At 37.9% G+C, this 23,963-nt stretch overlaps 1 protein-coding gene across 16 annotated transcripts in view; it reads right to left on the reverse strand.

Moving 5' to 3' along the window:
- Positions 1-23,963, reverse strand: part of myo9aa (myosin IXAa) — a 176,468-nt gene that overhangs the window by 45,576 nt on the left and 106,929 nt on the right. For all 16 annotated transcript variants that reach the window (XM_015343498.2, XM_015343494.2, XM_015343500.2 and 13 more), the window contains 3 exons: positions 22,639-22,728; positions 12,544-12,660; positions 10,201-10,335 (listed from right to left, as the gene is read on the reverse strand). In XM_015343498.2, the coding sequence (XP_015198984.2) occupies positions 10,201-10,335; positions 12,544-12,660; positions 22,639-22,728 (342 nt within the window). The remainder of the gene's footprint in view (positions 1-10,200; positions 10,336-12,543; positions 12,661-22,638; positions 22,729-23,963) is intronic.

The following is a 23,963-nucleotide window of genomic DNA, read 5'->3' on the forward strand; positions in this document are numbered from 1 at the left end:
GGTCAGAGACAGGAACAGTGAGGGTCAGAGACACTTACAAGAAACTGATGCTGCTGGAAAAACCTAGAGCCTTGCAACATTTTCTACAAAATGCACAAAAGGCCCAGTTGGGGTAAAAACAACAGCACCAACGTATGACTTCATGTCAAAAGCCCCACTCCGATTGCTCAAGGCATTTCTTAACTAGGGCCAGTGTGTTTTGGGAACGTTGCCAAGATAACAAAACAACAGACCAGTAATGTGTTTTTCATGTTCAACTTAACCAACCTTCCTTGTTGCTGGCTGTATCCTCTGAGGTTTAATAATATGAAAGGCATTCTTAACATTTCTATGTTTTTTCAGTGTTTCCTAGGATTGCTGGGAAAGAAAATGGAACAATAAAGGATGTAATCCGTCCAGGATTTAATCAAAATCAATGGAATTTTTCTTTTCTGTGAATGTAAACTCAGCTGGACAAACAAGCTAGCCGCTATTTTTTTTCCCCAATTCCAAAAACAAAATAATACAGATGTTAAAAACTATGTTCAACAAGACAGCTTAAGATCACCTAATAAGGCATGTTTTAGAGTTGTTCTTAGAAATTAAAAAATAAAAAAGTTATGGAAGACAAAACTCCTGTCTGATGATAGCACATAAACTAAAATAGCTTTTGTTTGAACTATCTAGACAAATACAAAGTTTATAAATAGCTTCCATTGTGCAATGCACTTTAGGGACAGCCCGTATTTAGGAAACAAAGCAAAGGACTGTATTTGTATACAGATTCAGTTATGCAGATTAAAGGGGAAAGGAGCACTGTATCTCACCTGAAATATGTGTTCAATCTCTTCTGTTGCATTAAATGGTGACACCTTCCAAGAATCGTAATAAAAAACTTGAAAACCTACACTCAGAGGTGACCAATACAGCTCTTTATGAAGCTACATGTGCTTTGCATATACAGCATCAAGATGCTAAAAATTAAGAAGGCTCTACAGCTGAAATACTGTGCATGACGTCATCAATCTTTTCCATTTCAGCCTGGCATGAATTAACCCCTTCTTTTTTCTTTTACAGGCTGCATACTGACCCAGATCCTCACGCCAGCTAGACTTGTATGCTAAAATGCATTACAACTACAACTAATGAGTACTGCAACCAATATAATTAGAAGAATGTTTTTCACTCAGGATTTTGCATGTATCATGCAATGTATGCCTCTACTTCACCTCTTTCATTGTAGGATTGATTTTTTGTCTCGGAGACAAATGCTAATGAAAAAAAAGAATACAAAGTGGGTTTTGTGTATGTGGCTTGGCACTGGATACTGTTACTATACATAAATATTTTCTTTGCTCACCACAACATACACACGGATCATAGGAATAAAAATAGCTTTTTTTTTGCTTGCATCAGGAATGAGAGGGTTTCAGTACATAGCACAAACAACCAATGTTATAAAATATTAATGTGAAAAGACCATTTCTTTGATACCAAAACATACTTGTCCTTTTTAATTAAAAAAAGTATTAAAAAATATATCTGAGACAGTGTTGTATTATTATTGTTTATAATCTCTGAAATACGGTTCAAACTAGACAAGAGATGGACAGGTATACAGCAAGTCAAATGGACCTAAAAGCCAGTAACAACTTGGACAGCTCATGGCATTATAACTACCAGATATCCCATAGAATTCCGATTTGTCTGACATGAGAATAACAGAACAACAATAGGAAAGGGCAGCTCATCCAGCATTAAACCCCAAGGAGACATGAGAGGAAAAAAAAACCTAAAATGCAAAAATGTTACAAATAATACACGCAAGCTGTATTATTGAAAGACCAAATGTGCAACTTGCCAATGCCAATGAGAAATGAAAGATTCTCCATCTGCTTATTAAATTTTAGACTGTTTTAAAGACGCAGCTCACAACATTACAGTTCTATTTAATCTTTTGTGATGTGAACTGCGCAAAGTCTAAGGAGTGATTCTCTGACCACCTTCCTGTTCAGTTTTGCAATCCTGCCACTGATACAGTGTTAACCTCGGAGACGTCTGCATACTGTATGTTTCTTCTGAAATAATAGCTGGAGGGAAGTAATTTAGCGTGGCTCTAGGTTGAAAATCTCTTCGACAAAGCATTCTGTGTAATGCTTTCCTTGCTCATCTTATTTCTTCACATTTAGATTCTAGGCACTCTGCGAAGACTATATTCTGTAGGAAGAATTGTCTGACAACATAAAATAATATCCATAAAAACAATTGAAAGTTCTCTCTCTGTATATAACTGCACATGCAATGCAGGAATAAATCTGAAGATTGAAATTATCCCTTAAAATGGCTCAAGGAGCTGAAAACATATTTCCCAAGAGGGATCTTAGAGCTATATCACTGAGGGGCTGTTGTTCTGCTGCCTAGGACACTGATTGAAAACAGCTTGGGACTGCTTATTGAGATAAAAGGCAGAAGCAGATTCATTCATCTCATTCAAATCACATAGAAAAATACATAAATTTAGTTTTGTAACATCATAAAAAGATCACTTTCATGTGCGATAGCAAAACCCATACAGAATCCAAAGTACCACACAGGCAATGCATATTTGGTTATATGATCTACTAATAATGTCTTTATAACCTCACTCAATACTTTTGGCTTTCCACCCGCTAATCTACAACACTAGAACTATACGATAATACAGCTGGGGTTTAACATCCCTTCATACAAGTCTAAAATTGGCTGACAGAGAATAAACCCTAGTAACCTGTACAAATAAAAAAACAACATTTACAACATCTCCATAAAAGGTGAAAAAAATCACCAATAAAACCAGAATGAAAGCATGAGGTGTCTGGGTTTTCCAAGAACAACTCTGTCATAATTTATGAGCTGCAGATGGCACGCATGCCAAACGTAGCTGAAACACAGCCAGGGTGTCCCTCCAGTGGGCCAGCCACTCGCCTACGCTGCAGTATCACTTTCATTCGAGCCACCACAGGGCCCCTCTGCGGATCCCTTCACCGGACTGAGCAACTCCCCAGTGAGCGCGGCCTCACGATTCCCTCCGGCTCAAGGAAAAACAAGACCAACAGCACAGAGAAGCAAAGGAAACATGTATGTGTCAATACAGCAAAGTAATGTAGGAAAGCTGGGAGTGATTTTAACATCTGATCGTAATGTACAGTAGGCATGGACGTTTATGTCTCTTCCACAAGATCCTCTCATATAATAAGTTCTTGACTGGACAATTTCATGGTTTTTTTTTGCCGTCCTATCACAGCAATAGGAATTCCATAAGCCGTCACCACAATGCACTTAACAGACCACTCTTATCATCAGATTTGGAAACTTATTTTCACATTGCCATCTAAGGTTGACACTTGGCTGATAATTTTCCAGAACTTTTAACATGCTGATATGCCATGATTAGCACGTTATTCATCACAACAGTGTTTTTATGAGGTGAAAAGGCTGACATGCTGTTCTAAGGGGGCAGTGTTCGTTGTACATAACATGTGACTAAATTTTCTTTAAACAGCACAGAATAAAAAAAAATGTTCTCTCAGCTGGTTTGCAAGATTGCATCAAGATCATGGAAACAAGTCTCTGCCTTGCCTTAATACAATCACACCTCCAGGCTGAGAAAGAAAGCAGAGTCACACAGTGTTTCAGAGAGAAGAGAAAATCAATACTACATCACTCCCACCAACACAGGAGTAACACTCAGTCCCTCTCTTACTCTGGAAAGGTCAGTCTTGTCACAGATTTGCAGATCCAGACTCCACTGACAGAGGGGTTGAACACTAGGCGAAGGGTCCTGACAGTGTGGGACACTCTTAACACGGGCCACTTCGCCACTGGTGTGGCTACTCGCGAACTGCACCATACCATAAACACAGGAACCCCATTTCTCTGAATGACAGCAGCCAGTCCTGCAATCATCTTAGAACGATGAAGCATTTAAAGAACATGCTTCATGGGACACAGGCTAATACCAGACTCAAACATATCTCCATAGGACCTTGCCTGGCCAGGAATGCTTCAAGGACACTTGTGGCTTCACACTCAGCAGGGATTGGAACACACCACTGTGTTTTTTGTTGTCTAAGCTAGAGACGTGGATGCACAGATGAAGTCTTCCTGTCCATACCTCTGACAATAGTTTTTACAATACTATAGCTTACCTAAGTAAGCTACCATTCAAAATGAACGATTTTTTAATTACATTTCTTTATCCAGGGCTAAAGCAAAATGTCCAAATTGTATGAAGGAATTAGTTAAAGTCAAACAGCTGCTCATATTCTAAAGCTTCAAAAAAACAACAACAAACACACCCTTCAGGTAGGGAAAATTTGCATGTCATCTTAAATAAGTTTTTCTGAAGTGAGTACCTTATTCATAAAGGTCAATCGACTCATTCTTCATGTGTTGAGCAGTATAAGCAAGCTGGAAGGAAGTCAGAACCCCTTGTGAGTGAAACTGGAATGGCAGAGATCAGGACATGTCTACTCATACAAGCAAATTAACATGATAGATGTTAAGGTTTAACGTCAGTTCATGTACAAAGGCTTTAAAGGCTCCTTTATATCAACATGCAAAGCATATTTTTAAAAGAAGACTTTAGGGCAAAGTGCAGTATATAGTAATGAGAACAAACAAGATACAGAAAGGGCCTATAAAACTCCTTTCTGGTATGTAGGAATTCACTATCCATTCTTTGAGTCTTCAGAAATCCAATAATTTAATTCTTTAGCGCAAAAGGACATAAACTGTAACACTGAATAAGAATTAAGTTGCAAAAGATGTTGCCTACTTGTTTTTTTTTTTAATTCAGTTTGCTCCAAATCATTAAGGAGAAGCAACGCACGCTGTTACCCTGGAGGCTGAACGTTTGCAAAGGGCCCTTAGTCTTTGGAAAAAGAAGTGGTCTTCAGAGGCGATCTCCTCAGTCCCAGTTGGAGGTGAGGACCTAACAGCAGCTGCTGTGAGAGCCCACAAAGCCATCCAGTGTGTTTCACCTCTGTGGGCAGCACACTGAGAAGCCCTGGAACACTGTGCTACTCATTGACTCCATGGCAACACAGACAGAATTTAATTGATTAGCAGAACTCAAAAGGGTCCTTCACAACTAGCAGAAAAAAATACTTGATTCTCAGCCACCTTTCAGAGAAAGAGGTACAGGAAAAAGATAAGAATGGAGGAAGGCTGAAAGATATGGAGAGCTTGAAGTGGGTCAGAGAAAGCAAGAGTAGAATGAGGGAAATATATCTGAGGATGAAGCAACACATTTCTTTCTCTGACCTTTTTATAGGACAGAAAGCAGGCTAAGAGGACGTGAAAGCTATGTATAACTAAATGTATAATTCTTAAAAACAGATATTTAGGTACATTCTAAAAAACAGAACATTCTCAAATTCTGTTTTTTTTCCTTTACTTGATGTTAATAAGAAACACTATAATCCATTTGATGTAACTGGACATTTTATTAACATTACCTACTTAAGATGTGATCATTGAAAAGACGCTGTTGTAACATTGACAAGGACTATAATTAAAAACCATGTCTGAATAATTATCCACAGTATATAGACAAGCCTCTATTAGCGAACACCTGCTATTTTGGTGAAAAGCCGTAGGAGACTTTCTTTGATTATATTTCTGTTTTTATAAAGCCATTTCTAAAAGAAGGAGACCACCCATGTGTTCAGACTATTTATGACAGATCAGGGGATCCTGTAAAATATTAAATCTTTCATAATAAAATGTCAGTAACATAGAACAATAAAATCAAACCAAATAAAATATTTATCAAATTCTCTCAATATTTTTCAGCGGTGTAACTGGGCTTACTACTAATTCCTTTTTATGTGTTAATCTAAAAGGTTCTTAAAAAACCGTTAGCACCTAATACTATTTGGAACAAGAATCTAATTACAAATGAAGACATTGCCTGTGACAGTAGAAAAACACTATCATAATAATACTGTACTTTAACCTTCACATACATGATGCCCATAAGGAAGCTGTAGGAACATATTTTGCCAGAATCTGGCTGTATTTTTGAGACATACTATACTTCTTCTGCTTTGTCAACTATATTAGACAAGAATATTCCATGCTTGTTAATTGATTGTTTTAGAATAGTGCTTTAACAGTAGCAAAACAATTCTGCCCATAGAGTAACTAAAAAGATAACGTCATTTCTTTGGGAATCTCCATTTTCCCTTTACTTCACTGGATCTTGGCTATTGTAAATCTATTTTATATGGAGCTTTAATGAAGCCCTGTTTCATTGTGCTATTAGCAGGGGGTTGTGGGAGTACAGTATGGTTTGCTGCTGTAGATTCAGTTAAGTCCTTAGTGCTTCTTCCAATTTTGCATAATTTAAAAATCAGACTAAACTTGAATGCAGTAATTCAGAGGAGTGTACCACTAGGAGGGGGTGAGATGTTTTTGCTTTGTAATTTATTTCTTGTGTTTTGAAGTAGTTACAATTAATAAAAACTTGCTCACAAATAAATCTGACAATTATAGGTCACAAATGCAGAACTGAAGTTCGATTAGGCCCTCTCTCTTGAGCAGGTGATAAAAATACCACTACACATTAACATTGTGCATATTAGATACAGATGCACATACAGAGGGCAAACTCTCCTTAGAGGAGCTTTCTGAGGACCAGAAGGAGCAGGAGATTGGAGGTGCCATGTCATCTGTTAGAGACACCAAATGATTCTCAGCTGCAGGGCTTGCAGTCTGTCTGCTCAAAATAAAATACATTCTTTTACAGTCCATGACATTCCACAAGACTGAGGCTGCTAGCTTACAACCCCAGAATCCAGCCTGTCAATGCTTGTGTTCTGCTCAGAGATCTGTAGCTTGAAAAACACAGCAAGTGCCGAAAACAGATCAGCCAGGGTCACATGCGTGGAGTGTTGACCTACTATACAGAAACATACAGAAACTAAATAGTTCTTTCTAAATTTACTGGACACTAAGTTATCTAAGAAGTTTTTTTTTAACTTTTATCTGCAAAAGTTAAATTGCTTTACCTTAAAAGTCCAGTTACAACAGTAAGCTTGTAGGTGAAGAGTAAATCTTTATTTTGTTTTGAATCTAAAAACAGAGAACAAAGATGGCACAGCTGAGTGCTTCTCAGCCCTGGGCTAAGGGAGGCATGGCTTTTGATTAAACTAACTCCGTCATTTTATCACGCTGTCTCCCCCTCTTCCATTAAACACCACTTGAGCCCACTGTAGAGTCACGACTCATATTGACTCTTTCAGTTTGCTTCTGATCTCGACAGCCAACTGCGTATCCTCTGTACCACGCAATTAGAGATAATTTTTCATGGCATATTCCAATTACTCTATCTCTGTGGATGTCAGCTCCAGTAAGAGGAGTTCCAGCGTAGGCTGCCCTGCCTCTGACAGCTGCATTGCCCAAGGACCAGGGCTCCGATTCAGGCAGGGAAGGGCTCAAGCCAGGCTGTCAGACAGCAGCTTTGCAAGCTGGGGAATGTGTGATAAAGAGAGACAGTGCATTTGCTTGTTTCCAAACCACTACATTCCCTGACCAACTGTGAGAGAAGTCACAGAACAAAGGACATCTGATATTTATATAGCAATTTTCAGCTTTGAATATGTACACTTTTTGGGTGTTAATACTATATACTGTATCATACTCTACGACAAATGACCTACATTTTAAGCATGCAGCTTAAATCCAAGCAATAATATAAATAGATTTGTGAAGAGGTTTAAAACTATATATTGTATATACACAGCAATCCCCTTCTTTGGTATTCATTGAATTCAATAGTCAAGTTATAGAAATATTCATTAATGTCCTATTGATAGTCATCTTATGCACAGCTGAGCTAAGATCACAAGTCAAGGTGATGCAAGTACTTAATAAAACCTGTAGTTGCTTAGGGTGCTTAGCTGCAATTCTATCTCAATCAGTGAACCCTGAGATGGTTGTTTGTTATCATGTGCTTTAGGCGATTGCAACAGTTGCTGTGGGAGGGTGGAGCCTTAATCACTGGGATGCTCAGATGCCAAAGAGATGTGCTGTGGGTTGATGCAAAAGAGCCGAGCTCTATCTCCCTGACACAGGTTCCTGTATATTAAACTCAGGTTATGCTCTCGGGCATTCCCGCAACTAACGTTATTGAACAATGTATTGTGCCAAGTTACTAAGGAAAATCATAGAACATTGAATTCTTATTTCTACTTTGAATAAAAAATTAAAATTGCCATGTACTTTATATTACACACTTGACTGATCCCTGGACCAGCAAAGAGGGAACGAGAAAGAGCAGACAGGCTCCTCAAACCCCACCCACCCATCCAGCCATTCATCTTCTGACATGGTACAAGCTCTGCAGTGGCGTACAGGAGGATCAGTGCTGATTGTAGGAGAGGTACATCCATCACAGATGTTGCCCCACAAGAGACCTATCTGTTGAATCCCAACTCCACCACCTGCAGCTCAGAGCTTAATGTGTGCTGACGCTTGGGGACTTCTGGGTACAGTCGTCTAGAGACATGACCCAGACTGGAACTCACAGAGCCCTGCCTGCACTTAGAGAGAATGCCTTTGTGATTTGACCCCCTTGGAAGCATCCATAATAATAACAATTTCAAAGAAGAAAATCTGATCCCACAATCAAAGCTGAAACCTCCTATTCAGTAGAATTACAAGAAACCTTTCTTTTTACACCTTGTACAGAAAAGGTGCAGATCATCACAAATCTCTCCTGCTGTATTTATTTACAGTCCCAAGAACATTGCTACTTAACTTTCAAAGTGAGTTGGCTTTGTTATGTAAGACCACTTACTTGCAATGGATTTGTACTTTTTTTTAAATGAAGAAGATCCCTCAGGGATGTGAAATGGAGCTGACTACTGATGTGCCAGTGATTGTGAGATGTGCTGTCTGAGTATATGAACATCAAACTAATCAGAGGAGAACAACACATTAAAAAAAGAGCATTACATTCATGCACCACAGCCTTTGGCAGGGCATCTCCTATTTATGAAGACAAATGCAATTTAGTATTGCAGACAATTGCTTAGAGCCCACATCATTGCTCTGAGCAATCCAGCTTGAGCTGGTTGTAATGTACAGCAGGTTCTGGTTGGTCATTCATTGCAAAACACACGTAAGCACAAGGACATGAAGAAAAAAGGCAGTGGGTCCTGATTCCTAAAAGCTGGATCCTGTGTAGCATGTCTTTCCTTTCAAGGAAACAGCTGATCAGCATAAAGCACCTACTGCAGCAGACTCCCTGGAGTCCCTGACAAAACCCATCAACAAGTACAGCTCTGGAGGGTGAAAGGAACATAAATAAAGAGCACAAGAGATCAGAATGTTCAACAAGACACACCCTCAATAATCAATTCAAAAATAAAGGGTAAGCCAGTCAGTCAGTCAGAGTAAACCAATAGTAAGAGGATCTTCAGTAAACAAAAACTATAATCTAATAATTAATCCCTGAAGAGAAACCTAAAGGAATACAACATCACAATAATAGTAGCAAAAGGTTTCTAACAAGATTCATTATTAGAAATCATCACACATCATGCAGAAAGAGAATTCAAATTTGAATTGTATTAACAAAAGTGACAACTAAAAAAGCTAATTGAACATACTTCTCAGTACATCCAGTATCAGAAAATGAGGAAATAAAGAGTGCAGAGAAAGTTGAAGGTTATCCACACTATCGTAAATAACTGAGCATTGAATCCCACAACATCACAGACAAAAATGTTAATCTCTGGAGTCAACATTACTCTTTTCTGTTGTTAAGTCTTTGATCCCTGTTAATTCTACAGGTGTTTAAAACAATAATCTCATATCCCTGTTAATTACAAGGGTTGGGCTACTGTCACTCAACAGATATATGAATATCTGCTGTCCTCAGTTCAGTAATTGGTATTAGGCTAAACCTCATAAACTGTTTATACAGTACATAACAAAAATAACAAAACAGTATTCCAATAATGTAAATTCCATTTACACCATCAAACCTAAGGGATGCTTAACTATTCCCACTTGCTGTAGAAGATTTAAGTGCTGCTTCACGCACTTTTTTCCCTTCATGGTTCATAGTCATTATCAAAAGTACTGTATTGAGAAATAGAGAAACAACTGGTGTTGTCTCAGGCAGGTAGCTGAAAACACCTGACTGCAGCAAACCACAGTGGTAGACCCTACCTGTTCCAGCTTGAAGATGTGCTGATTGAAGTAGTGCTGAAGCCGCTCGTTGGCAAAGTTAATGCAGAACTGCTCAAAGCTGTTGTTCTCATAGTCTTCAAAGCCAAAGATGTCAAGAACTCCAATGGAGAGGATCTGAAAGAAACAAAACCCAAGATTTTCACACACTGCCCTTCTTCATAAAGTGACAGCCAGCTGCAAGGCTGTAGCAGTGCTTAGTGGGGCTAAAAGGAATGGTGCTCAGGGTATAGACTTTTATTAGGAACTTTGCCAGTTATCCAAAGAAAAGGTCATCCCAGGGAGGTAAAGGAACCAAACTGAGTGTCAACAAATTCTGAGTGTTTGCTTTGCACATGCGAGCTGTTTATAATAAACTTAGATTAAGCCGGAATTCTTCTGAAAACAGATAAGTAAGTTAAAGTAATCCTTGCATCCCTATATCATCCGCACATTTCCAAACTACTAGTCATCTATTCTGGAATTCAGGAACCCGTGGATACCCGTGATTTCAGTACTGCCCTGCCCAGACAATTCTTGCTACCAGAATTCGTAAACACTTTCCGATTTTATTCATCATAGAAGGAGCCAGGCATGTCTTCCCTTGTCCTGTGCCTGGCAGATGTTTCTTGATTTCTTCCTTGTCCTGGACAAAAGGCACTGGGTTTATCCCACAGACAGGAGTAAAAGTCACTCACGGTGATTCGTGTGCACTGTGGTTGCAGGTATGCCAAAGGACAAGAAAGATGTTCCCAATCTGTTTCACTGGACCACATTTCCATTGAAACCAAAATGAGTTATTAAGTCGATGTTAACATGAATATTATATGTGACAGTAATTTTTTCAATAAGGGTCTTGTTGGCTGTAGGATGTAGCAAGGGGGCCTGCAACAGACTGACATCAGGTTTCTATAAAGGATATAGGAAATAAGCTGCTGCAAGCACAGCCAACTGTCCAGGTCCTCATTATACTCGACAAACATAAGCACGGAAGAAAAGACACAGCAATCAGGCTGCTCCTCTGCTGTACGTGCTCCGTGCGACACTGAACCAGCTGTGACCGTTTGGAAACCATAATAACATTCCTGCCTTTGTGACAGATCAATATAAAATCCTTGTATTCATATCCCCACCAGCATGCCATCCAATACATTTTGGGACAGATATTAAAAACATACAGACAACACCTTAAAATGAAGGGCAAAAACTCAAACCAGATTTCAAAGGAAATTACTGGAATAATGACTGGAAATCTAGTGCACAGAATACTTTAAGTCAAGCATCATTTAAGAGGATCATTGTGTTACAGATGGGAGATAATTCCACACAATGCAGTAGGATTCAATTCCAAATGGCATCCTCTCATATTCTCAGAAACTGGATAACAATCATTCCTTTCTCAACTTACAATCAGCTGGGCAGGGTCATGTGAATGTCTGCCTTTTTAGGATGTTTACAGAAAATGATTGTTTCATGACCTATACAATACACAACAAAGACTCTACACCGTGTGATATAATTCAGGCTTTTGCTTTTAAATATTTCTCTCCAAAACAATGTATTAGATGTATTTCAGTATTCAAAGACAGAATTCAATTTCTTTTCATCTTAACATATTCAAATTTATGCCATATTATTCAATACTAAAGATGTAAATGTTTTCTGAATAATGTAATACCTGTACTTTTTCAGGGATAAAAAATCCAAACAAAATCATTAAAATGAATCAAACTCAACCAGGCTATTTCATTTTGTAGATTCACAGTGTATTCTGCTGGAAGAAAACTGACAAACCCCCCAGAGCTGCAGAAAATGTTTTTGCACAAGAACAGAATGAAATCAAGATGACCCATGGAAGGAAGTTTGCTTTTAATGCCTAACTACTTAAAACTCTTCTAAGAGATTATGTATCTCAAACACAACTTCCCACACACAAAAAAACAAAATGACTTTTTTTTAACTCCAGCCTGGAGTTTTGCCGCCCACAACAGAGCAGACCAAGATACCTGATTCCATGCACAGCTTTCACATTGTTAAAATTGTCTACCTAGTAGTGAGTTGTTCTTGTTCACCTGCAAAGGGCACATGCACCCACAACTAATGCGATGGGGTGTGTGCAGAAGAAAACCCCATGAATTACATGCATGTTCAAGTTCCTGTGCATCCTGAAGGCTTAATTTCCTGGAAGGTAGTCCATCTCCTACCTGGGCACCTGAAGAAGGCTCCACGGCCGAAACGTTGTGTTCTCTTTCTTCTTCTTTTTTTCAGCATGGAATAAACCTATTACTTGTTCCTTTGCAGCCTACGCATGCTGACGCAGCTACCCACCTGAACTACATCTCCTACCTTGATGCTTTCCTCCAGATCTTTGGTGTTGAGTAGCGCATGGTTGATTCTGAACACGATCCAGTCAAACAGGGCGCTGTAGAGCGACTTGGCCATTGAGTCACGCACTGTCCCAGCCTGCAAAGCAAGATGAACAAAAGTCATGCTTGACTAACCATATTTCTGCACTTTAATCAGGTTTGCAGTATGCCCCCTGCCCCCCAGCCACTCAATTAGCAGGAGGTCACCATTTTTCAAAGAGCTCAGTCATAAGACCCTATACAGTACCTCTTCCTTATAGTTTGATCTTGACAAGAAGATAAAATAGATCATTACTGTCAGTTCCATAAAGATATTAAATGTTTCTTCATGAAAACTTCATGTGCAGTAGCACCTAAATCTATTAATGGTAAGAGAAAATTCATAAGTACGAATAAAAAGAAATGATTTCTTTATTCCACAAGGTGAGATTTAGAATCTTTCTGTTGCTTGGTTGCTTGGCACGGCTTGTTCATTCAAAGACAATTTAATATGACAATATTAGCATATATTAATGATATTGGGAAAAAAACAAAAATGGCACAGACGGATACAGGAAGCATAACGTGCCCGTCCCTATTTCACATACTTACTGTTTGATTAGCCCTGGAGTAAATGAGCAGTAAACTCACAGGTAGAGTAAAATTGTGGGCCATTGAAACCAGCGCAAACAGCACAACTGAAATTCAAGCCAAAAGGAAAGCTTGATCTCTGGGAGGATCAAAACAGACTAAATCTGGATAAAATGGTTTGGTTAAACATCTGTATTTTTGTCTTCCTAAGTGGCTTTTAATGGAGAAGAAATGTAAACTTCTTTTTCTTCACTGGCTGGTTTTAATCTATTTTATTAACAGGATGACTGTGTGATAACCCACAGGTGACAGGCGTGTCTCTTGGGGTATTCTTTGTCATGTTAGGTGATGGGCAATAGAAGAATCCTCTTTTCTTCTGTGACCTCACGACAAAAAGTTTGTGTAACAACCGCAGAAACGGTGATCACCTAGGCAAAACCATGCCAGCTCCCTCTGCCAGCTGGCAATTACTGATGAAAGAGAGGGCACCGCACAGATAAAGATGAATGTCATGAAACTGGCTCAGCAGGCAAATCAGGCAATTGAGAAATTCTCCTTTCCAGAGCGAACGGTAGTAATCACGTTTGTGTGTGTGTGGGGGGGGGGGGGGGGGGGGGGAGTTAGGGCTCTTTTCCTGGTAATTGAGAACACAGCACAATGGAGTGGCTTTATTGTATCTTGTATCTTCTTTAAAAAAATATCAAACTACAAGAGCCTTAAATACATTTAGACTACAGGTTGAAACTATGGGCCACATGACAGGTTCAAAAGCGACCATCTTTACTGCCCTCCTGAACAAGATGGTATGACTGAAGCACTCTGGGCAAGGAGCTCTTGGAGTTACCATGGTAACCTCTTAATGGAGAAAGCTAAATAGGGCTCTGCATGAAATACGCAAGCTTTTGTAGGAGAGACTGGATCACAGGCCCACACAGGCGGAAGTTAGCCAGTTGATAACCATGTATTTTCAAGGTACAAATATGAGCAAACCTCCAGCATCAAACACAGCTTGATAAGAGGCTGATGATTTTTTCCACTTACAAAAAAAGTGATAGAGTTTTGTAATGCTCCACTTAGAAAAACAGACATCAAGGAATTATAAACTAACGTGAAGAGCAGTCTTATATGAGGCTACATTGTGTGCATATAAAAAAGATACATAAACATTAACTGACAGTAAAAGCATTGGTCCAGGAAAGAGCTCAACTGAGGCAGGAGCAAGTCATAAGTCTGTCTATTCCTGAGACCTCATAAGGGCAAGACTTACCAAGATGAGTTCAGGCATCATGATTGTTTGAAGAAAACACAGATAAAATTCAGAATAAACTCAGGTAGAAGTCACAATTTTGAGTTCAACCAGCACTGATTTCCAAGCACAGAAACATTTTTTTTTCTCCAAAAAAATGCTCTAATACCTTTGAAGCCAAGAAACTTCTGAAAACCTGGCGACGCTAAATGTTCTTAACTCATTCATCTCTACAGTGTCATTTGGCACTTTTACCATTTTTCTTTGGAAAGACAATATTCGCATTCCTATTCCCAAGTGCCTCATCTGTCATATTCCAAAAGACAGCAAATAGTACGATGGAGAATTAGGCAGAACAAATGGAGCTACAAAGAGAAAATCTAAGTAGCAGTGTATAAGAACAAAGGCAACCACACTGAATGACACTGCAGAGCTAGGCCAGTAACGTACAGCCGACCTTTAAAAGCTTTTAAATAAAGGTGTCTTTATCTCAATGGAGTTAAAGCTCTGTTGCATTATTAGTATCCATCTTTAAATATTTAATTGTATTCACAAATGCATAGTGTATTCTGCTGGCAAACAGTTTACAAAACACATTCAAGGAGTAGCTGGGAAGATAATAAGATAAACGCGTCTCACTGCCATAAGGTAAAAATCATACCCTAGGGATTCTCTGAACCATCTGGCCTAATACTGTACACAGAAACAAGTCAATTGTGGATCTTCTGACTTCATTTTTAAAAAATCCACAACTGGTGTAGAAATACAGTACATTATACTGAACATGTTGATACTGATACGCATGTGAGGTATCTTTTAAGCAAATCAGTGGGTAGTTGCATACTTTGTGTATGGTCACAAAATAAGAAAAGTAACAAATGAGGACTTGTATGCTGCTGTTCATGAACAAAAAAGTAAAAATATAAACCCTGTCCAAGATAATAATTCCTGGTTTGGACATTTGGCTCTTGGGGTATAGCTTTTTACCATTAAGATAAACTATCTGGAGTTTCATACCCATCAAATGCATTTCAGAAGATGTAAACAATTACAGTAGTAATCACAGATAGTTGTGTAACTATTGTTAAGCATGAAAATCAGTACTTGCAATTTGTAATTGGCTATTAAATACAATCTTTTGCTTTTTCCACTTTCATCTAATCACAAAAGTTTTCAAAACACACCACCTACATGCTAGCAGTCCCACCTAAGTTAATCAAAAGGTAAGAGGGTAAAACATTTCTTGAGTCTTATTTAGAATTCCTAAAAATGTTTCTGTCCTGTCCTCTTTACTTCAACTTCAAAAGCTTCAATACTCTTAACACAAATTACAGGTTTGTATTCCCCTTTTCATCTTCAAGAAGTAAAATTTTGCAAAGAAGGCTCGGTTGAACAGTTTGGGATAAAAAAGGTTACATAGAAGGGAAGCTGCTTCTTTAATGCAAGACCTTGCTGTGAACTATGAAATGCAGATAAAGTACCATTTTATAAGATTAAAAAAAGAATATATGTAGCACCAGAATGAAGTGCACTGTTTATTGAATTCATAACTCATTAAAATGAGCATTTACACATGGAAGGGAGAGAGAAGAAAAAACGAACATGTAATAGAGGTTGAGGAGATGGGACTCAAGCAGATAACTGACAATTTCTAGTCAATTTTCAATTTGTAAAGAAACGTAATTACCTAACATACGAAAGGGAGGTGCTGTTGAAGGCTTTAATTACAGGATCCCTCTTATTGTGATTACGTTTCATTCTTATGTGTAGTTGAAGAGTAGTCTTTTCTAAAATAAACACCTGAAGTATCTAGGTGATGGTTTGTGGTCTGGATGAAAAACCTGTGCTAAACTGGAGAAGCTTCATAGATTTTTTTAATGGACAATTATGAGCTTCAAAGCCAGTTTATCTGTGGGGAAAATTCTAGTGCCTGCAGTACATCAAGTATTAATACTTGTATAAACAACAAAGAAGAACGTCGCCACAAAGAACTTTGTGAAACATAATTTCTGGAATTTCTCTGAAACCACCACATTTTAAAACACAGGGTACAATTAAAAAACTCCAGGATACTAGAGACTTGTTGATCTACTTCTCATCAGGGGCTTTGTGACCTAAGTTGAAAAAGCAGGGTTTCAATCTCAAAGAACGCCCATCTACTGTGCAATATTCTCTAGAGGCTAAACACAGCACAGTATCAAAACAATCTTTATGGCCATTTTTGGTGTTCTGGCATTGATTCTTATTACATTAAAGTCAGTCTAAAAACACTTTATAGCCACAAGTGTTTTTGAGACTGAGTTTATGCACACACCCTTTCCTAAGCACAAACATCAAACTATATACCGTATGAAATATCTTACATACCTATACATCATACGTCCAGAGGTCGGATTAATAGTACTGTACATAAAGTGAAAGTTAGCTACATAAAGAGAAACGCTGAATTTTTCTGATGTTGTTGGGAAATGTACATGCAGGTCAATACTGCAAAGTCATTCTTATTGGAATATTGGCTACTCTAATAGCTAATCAGTATTTTAATATACAGTAAGTACTTAATCAGAATTTAAGCAGCAAATCATTTATAGAACACAAAATTCCTCAGATTCCCAAAGCTCAATGGGCCATGGTTTCACTAATACCTACTATTTGTTTTAAAGAGGTTTCATGGCTCCATTAGGCTTATTAACACTCCAATACAAACAGCAGCAGTGTTTGCACAAATCTGGTCAAATAAAGATGCTTTTATCAAAGCTAATGCACTTGGCTGCTACAGTAAGCAAAGGGAAGCCTGGCTATTATTCTAAAAGCAACTGAGGCGTACTCTTAACATCAAGCCTGACCTCCCCAGTCAGAGCTGTCTTTATATAACCTGCAAGGTACAGCTCCAAGGCCAATGAAGTCTCATCTCATTTGTGTTTGAGTTTCTTATTGCATATTGCTGCTGCTGGCAATGCAAATCCTCTTTGCAAGAGCTCCTTGTAGTAAACAGTTTCTTCTTTTAATTTGTTCTGTTCGTTTTGTATTTTTGACAGTAAACCACAAATACAGGCATACAGACGGTTAATGTTCAGTTGTATTTGTGCAATTTTTGTATTAAACGACAAGGAATGTACATATCTGTATATTAAGAAGAATGTTTTTAAGATATAAAATAGAACATGTTCATTAATACAGTATAGTGAAAGAGGTATATAATTAAGCTCTTGCTCTGGTGAAATGTTTCCAGATAGCTACTGACAAAGACAAACCAAAAAGCTTCTTCAGGACCAACAACAGAACAAGGACAGTAAAAACCAATAGGATTTTAATTGAGTACTGAAAACAGGAGGCACCTCTTTTATACAGAGGGGTATGTGTTTCAGGAAAAGCATTCTCAGCATTGAAGAATATTCTCTGGGAACTCTTAATCAGCAATCAGTTCACATCAAAAATCCTTTGACAACTAACCAACTAAGTTGCATCTTTTAATTTTCTAGAGTTTCTTATATACAATTTGCATACTTTATTTATATTTTATCATTTCACAGAAGGATTCAAGTCAATTTGAGAAAAAAGCTCTTTAACAAAATTATAAATGTGAACATTTTAACACTTTTAACATTTGCAACACATCATAGATGAATAGAAACACCTCTTACAGTACATTTAATGCACAATGCCATCACACACTGACCTTTGCTGTAACATAAATTGTAAAAAGTGATAGTTTATTGAAGGGCAACTAAGAAGTAAGTAAGAAGTTTTAAGAAGTCAAAAAATAATTTCTCTTTGTTTTCATTTCAACCCACGTCTAAAAAACAAGGGTATGATACGGTTTTAATTATGAGAAATATAATTCTGGAGTTTTCCAGAAAGGCTTGTATTTTCACCGACGGCTTACAAACAATTTATCATTGTAAATTACTCTCAAACATCCATCTGTAGGAAAATCACTCAGGACAGCTTGATTTTAGAGACCTGTGGTCAACATCGGTATCTTTACATTCTATAATTTGTGCACAGGCAAGAAGTCAATAGTAGCTTATGAAAGTAGAACTGTTCTGAAAACTGGTATTAAGTTTGTTTTCATGCACTATAAAAAAAAACTCACTTGGCACAATGCTTTTCTTATCAAATTCATATAAACACATCAGGCAGACACACCGAATTGTTTTAATGATGCATTGTGCAAAATCCTCAGAGGGCCGTGCAGAAATGCTGTACATGCCTGGTTTAGACCTCATATAAACAAGCTTCAAGCACTGGGTGACAGGCCAAGACTAGAGAGTTTCTAGAAAAGAGAGGGCTAGTGAGCTGACAAGCAACTTTGAGTATGCACAGCGCTTAACAGGGGACGTTTATGTCATCAACTTTTTTTCTCTTTTAAGTGAAATCCTGCTCGTTTCGAAGCGACGTATGCTCATTCTTGGGGTAATTATTTTAGCTCAAAATGTTACTAGCCATTCTTCATTTTTTCAGGTTCACTGTCTTCTAAAAAGTGTGCTTGACACTGGTCCTCAAGGGTTCCTGTACATTAGGTACTTCATATACTGTACTTCTTTGAATCTCCAGCTTAATAAGAACTAGGAGAGGCTTCAACATGTCCAGTTAAACATATGATTAACTGTAATTAAGCGTTCAGGTGAAAAAAAAAAAACAGAAACCTTCAGGCCCCCTAGGACTGGAATTGTGCTTGGTCTCCCTGCACTAAGCCTTCAGTATACTGTACTCTATATCCCAGCTATTTAAATTCCTCCTAACCAGTCCCTCTGTGATTCACCAATCCCCATAATTGTTGTATTGATCCTGACAATCAGCAATTAAATAATTAAGCAGCCAATTGTAGTCAAATTCTGTGATGGAGTAGATTGAAGCAAATTAAAGGAAAGCAAGTTCAGTTAGCACGGCGTAATGAACTCCTTAAGAAAGACATGGGGAGCGTGGGTCTGTGCTACCAACAGCCTTCCTGCAATGTTAAAAAAGCCAAATCTTTTATTCGCCTTCCAAACACGATAATCTGTATAATCTGCAAGGCTAAAATAAACAATCCTGTGACAACATGTTACTCCACAACATATTTGTCATGCTGATATGGTTCAACAGAAAATAACCAGAGATGTCATCTTTTCTTCATCAAAGAATAAGTGTAAATAACTATCCAACACAGCATGAAGTATTCCACTCCAGAATACACCTGATCCTGGGCCAATAACAGCGAAACTATGCCACAAAGTTGATTTTTTTAGAAACATCATACTGCAGGTCCTTCAATTTAACAGGAAAAGGAAATGGTCCAATAACCATCTTTGCTACCAGGTGGTTCTATGTATTTTATAAGAATAGCAAACACTTTCAGAAAGCTATCATTATATGGGATAAAGAATAGCTCTGCTGTTCCTAACTTTATTTACTCAGCCCAGTAAGTGCATTTTAACATGATGAACTTATAAAAGGAACTATTTCAAAATTTCAATTGCGCTTCCAAATAGTTCACATCGTCTAAACATGAGGAATACCTGGAACTCTTTCAATTCTTCCGAGTGCTCCAGGCAATGGGTTGTACTAAACTTTTTAGGACCTAATGATCTAAAGAAAGCAGATTGAGCAGCTGGTGACAGTACTGTCGCCCTGGTAGAAAATATTGTATTCCACAGTACAGGGCAAACTAGTCACTAGTCCTTAAAGTAAATTACTTAATACAGAGTTTATAAAAATTCAGGTAGTTGTAAAAAGCAAAAGGTGTCTTTTCAAAAATGTATTAAGCATATAGTTGTGTAAGGGACTGATAAACTACTTTCACATTCAAGTAGACAGACATCTCTTTGCAAATGCTGATTATACTGTATCTGTAATGAAACTTTCATCTCAGTGATGTGGCCCTCTGCAATGTCCTTTCCTATCTTGTATCAGAATCCTGATGGGTTTTTTTTTATTGTAGAAGACAACATATAAGATGTTCAAAAATAAATAGCAAAATACTTTACTGTGAGACTCACAATCAAGTCGACAAAATAACAATCCTCTTTTATTTTCTGAAACAAAAGTACCTTTTTAAATCAAAGCGTTTGAGGGAAAACATAACACCTGGGCTTAAATTCACAATAATTGGAATACTGAAGCTATTTTGCAATTATTTCATCTTGCTTGTTCACAGACTAAATTTTAAAAGCATTCACCTTACTGCAAACTGAAAGACAAAAGAGCCTGAGAGAGGAATAGAAGCAAATCTAATTTTCAGATCTACTGGCTTTTATCTTGCTGCAGCTGTTACATTTCCATTAGCTGATGCAAATGTTGGGGGGGAGGTAGTTTTTTGTTTGACTGTGTGAGTATACACAAGGTTTTAAAGGGAAATATTTCAAATCTGTCTTGACACAGAAGGTTCCTTGTTGAGTTAAATGAAAGGGCTCAAGTGACCGGTTATGTTAAAAAAATTGGATCCAAGTCTAATGACCAAAAAAACAGCCCCAGCAATTTGCATGAAAAAGTAAAAAACAAACAAACAGCTTTTCAGTTGTAGGAATAACATTTCTCAGCTATGGAAAACAAAACTGAAAACATATCCCAATACAAAATTCTAATTAAATACTCTATTCATCAGCCTTATTGTGCAAGCTCATGAATTCCACTAAAAAGGCTGAGCATTTTCACAGAGTATCAGTGATTAATTAATGATGCCTGGGAGATGCAGAAATTGATCACATGATTTCAGTTCTGTAATGAAAGTCTTGCATAGACAAATGCTTTAACAGTGTCAATGTCAGCTTTCAGTGCTGTTAATTCTGGCATTAAATGTAAATGGCTAAATTGCTTAATAATAAAGACTTATTCATATCAAATCCATTAATGCCATAATTCAGTCTAGTCAAAATTGTTCTACAGTGTTTGAAGTGATTTGGGAAGTTATTTTTAGACTGTTAAATGGTGCCATTGACAGTGTTTTTCCTCGCTCTCAAAACAATCATTTTCTCCTCCTGTTTTTCGAGAGAAGCTAACTTCTAATCTGATTAAATTTCCATGACATCCCCATCTCTCCCCTACACCCTATTTACGATTTGATTTTGGTAAACCTAATAGGCATCTCTTTCCTGGCAGATTCCAGATCATTTGAGTGCCAGTGTTTCCGCCTTCTCCAAAACAAACAATCCGAAAAGCATCAAGAAACATCTGCTTCTGCAATGCTTCCTTCGATCTCGGTTCTAAACAGCCCTGCCACAGCAGGTCTATCCTAATTCCAGCTGCTGCAGAAGCCTCACTCGTTCTGGGCCTGTGTCATGTCATGTTTTCAGACACAACACTAATTTAATACTTTGTTTTACATTAGTGCCCAAGGTTTCCAAAACAAAACTCAAGTCTCGTAATGCAAACCATCAGAATAACAGCCCTGTGTCTTTCAATTCCCAAGAATTAGGATTCACATGTTCTTCTGCAACATTAAACATGGAATCCGATACCATTCTATATTGCTGCCACATGAAGTTTACAACCTTCTCTTTCCTGAGTTGATAAGTCTTCTCAACAGATTGGTTCAACCCAAACACTTATTTCTAAATCTCTCAATTGATACACTGTCTCCTGAATTAAAGTACATCATACTGCAAATACTATGGTGGTTTACTTAACTTTGAGATTTCTTAATTAAAAAATGTAAGGGCTATTCTCTAGAAATTTGCTTATCCTTCCCATTTGTGACATTGAGCAAGAACTGCAGCAACAATTCTCTTTTATAGAGGTACAGGTGAGTGAAAAGAATGCGGCACACTGTACATCTGCAGTTCAACCATGGAAGACTGAAAAAACTGCTCTGCCTCAAGTATTCCCTTGAAACACAGGCTAATACACAAGCAGTAGGTCATAAAACATTTAAACGAAAGAACAGGATAACGCATACATTAAAAAAAACTATAGCAAATGCACCACTAAATTCCAGAACTCGGATGTTCCCCTTATTGAGGAGTGTTAAAACGGCCTGATGTTAAAATTGATCCAGCAGTATGAATGTGCTACATAAAGTTAAGCTGCATTAAGGAAAACAGTAAATTTTAAAAAGGTAAATATTAATGAAAAATCGACCAAGTTTCCAAGACTGATGTCTATATACTGTACACTGTATCTAAATGTCCAGTCTAGTATCCAAGTCTTTATATACAGGAATTGTCAATAGGTTATTAAATCTATATGGTGCCAAAGCGATCGATGCAGTGCATATTCTGTGTGCAGTATAAAGGTTAGCAGGGTTGAAGTAGGCTGCCAGAAAAGCCAGTTTTGTCTTACTTCAGCAAGTCTGTAGGGCACAATGAGCCTCTCTCCCACTGTTACAGTCTTCCGCGTGGTAAGGGCTTCAAACAGCATTTCTTCCTTCACCTGCAACAAACAGAACCACATTCACTTTCAGAGGGAAAACATCCACACCGACCAAAATACTTTAAATGACGTCATGGACTTGGCAAGGGAAGCAGGTAAAAATATTTAAATAATGTCTTTCAACGCAACCCAGGAACTGCATACAGAAGAATTTTAAAAAGCACTGTTTTCTCGTGCATAAGGAACCATACTAAAAAGCTAATGCTACATACTTCAATGTTAAAGAGCCCAGGCCATCTAATCATACCTGGACTGCAGACCTCTCACAGAGCTCAACCTGCGTTTCATTTTGACCCTAGACAGTACAGGATCTATACATCTCAGTCATGTCATGTTTTCGGAAGAAATAAAACGAAATCATTTTTATTTTGAGCCCTTGGTATGTTTGGACATGCTGTACCATCTCCTCTAATAAAAGTATTCCACAGACGATATACATTTGCCCAAAATATCTGCCCTCCCCCCCCGTGTGAGTCATAACGCCAGCAGTAAAACCGATCTGTGCAGTAACTACCGGCTAAAGTCATCATACTGGACTGTGCCAGTGCCAGCAGGAGCTGTGCAGCCTTGGGCACAGTTTTTCTTTTTTGGGGTTTATTATCATTCTTGAATGTCTGTTGATACACTTGAAAGACGACACAGTGTGCCAACTCGCTGCTCAAGCTTTTATAAGATCATGGAGTTCAGACTAGCAAAGGACACTGATGGTTATTTGGCTTGTCTCATTTGGTAATGAAAGCACTGCCTGCAAAGTGACCAATGTTTTATCATGACAGCAAATAAGATATCAAGCATGATGTACTGCACATGTTGCTTCACATGAGGACGTGACTTAAATCAGGTGTGGTATTGTCATACAGTACAAGCTGGTGGTGATACAAAGGTCACTTAAGACAAAAAAAAGAAGTCATCACCAATAAGATTGAGAAACATTTTGAATACTGTCTTTTTAAAAGACATCTGGCTAAATACGCTTACCGCTTTTAGCATAAAAAAAAAATCCTGAACACCAAGTGTTTTTTACCACTTAAAAATGTAGTCCAATTTGACTAAAACTGAATCGCAGCGATTAAGTGGAGTACAGATTGAAACTGCCTTTTCATTCAGCCAAGCATACTTTTAAAACTGTTACAGAATTTTAAAAACTGACACTACACTGAGAATTATATTTAAACATTTTGACATTTTGAAGAAATACAGTATGCTTGGGATGAACAACCGCAAAAAAAAATGTG

The sequence above is a fragment of the Lepisosteus oculatus genome, chromosome 5 (assembly GCF_040954835.1).
Source record: "Lepisosteus oculatus isolate fLepOcu1 chromosome 5, fLepOcu1.hap2, whole genome shotgun sequence".
In the NCBI taxonomy this organism is placed as follows: domain Eukaryota; kingdom Metazoa; phylum Chordata; class Actinopteri; order Semionotiformes; family Lepisosteidae; genus Lepisosteus; species Lepisosteus oculatus.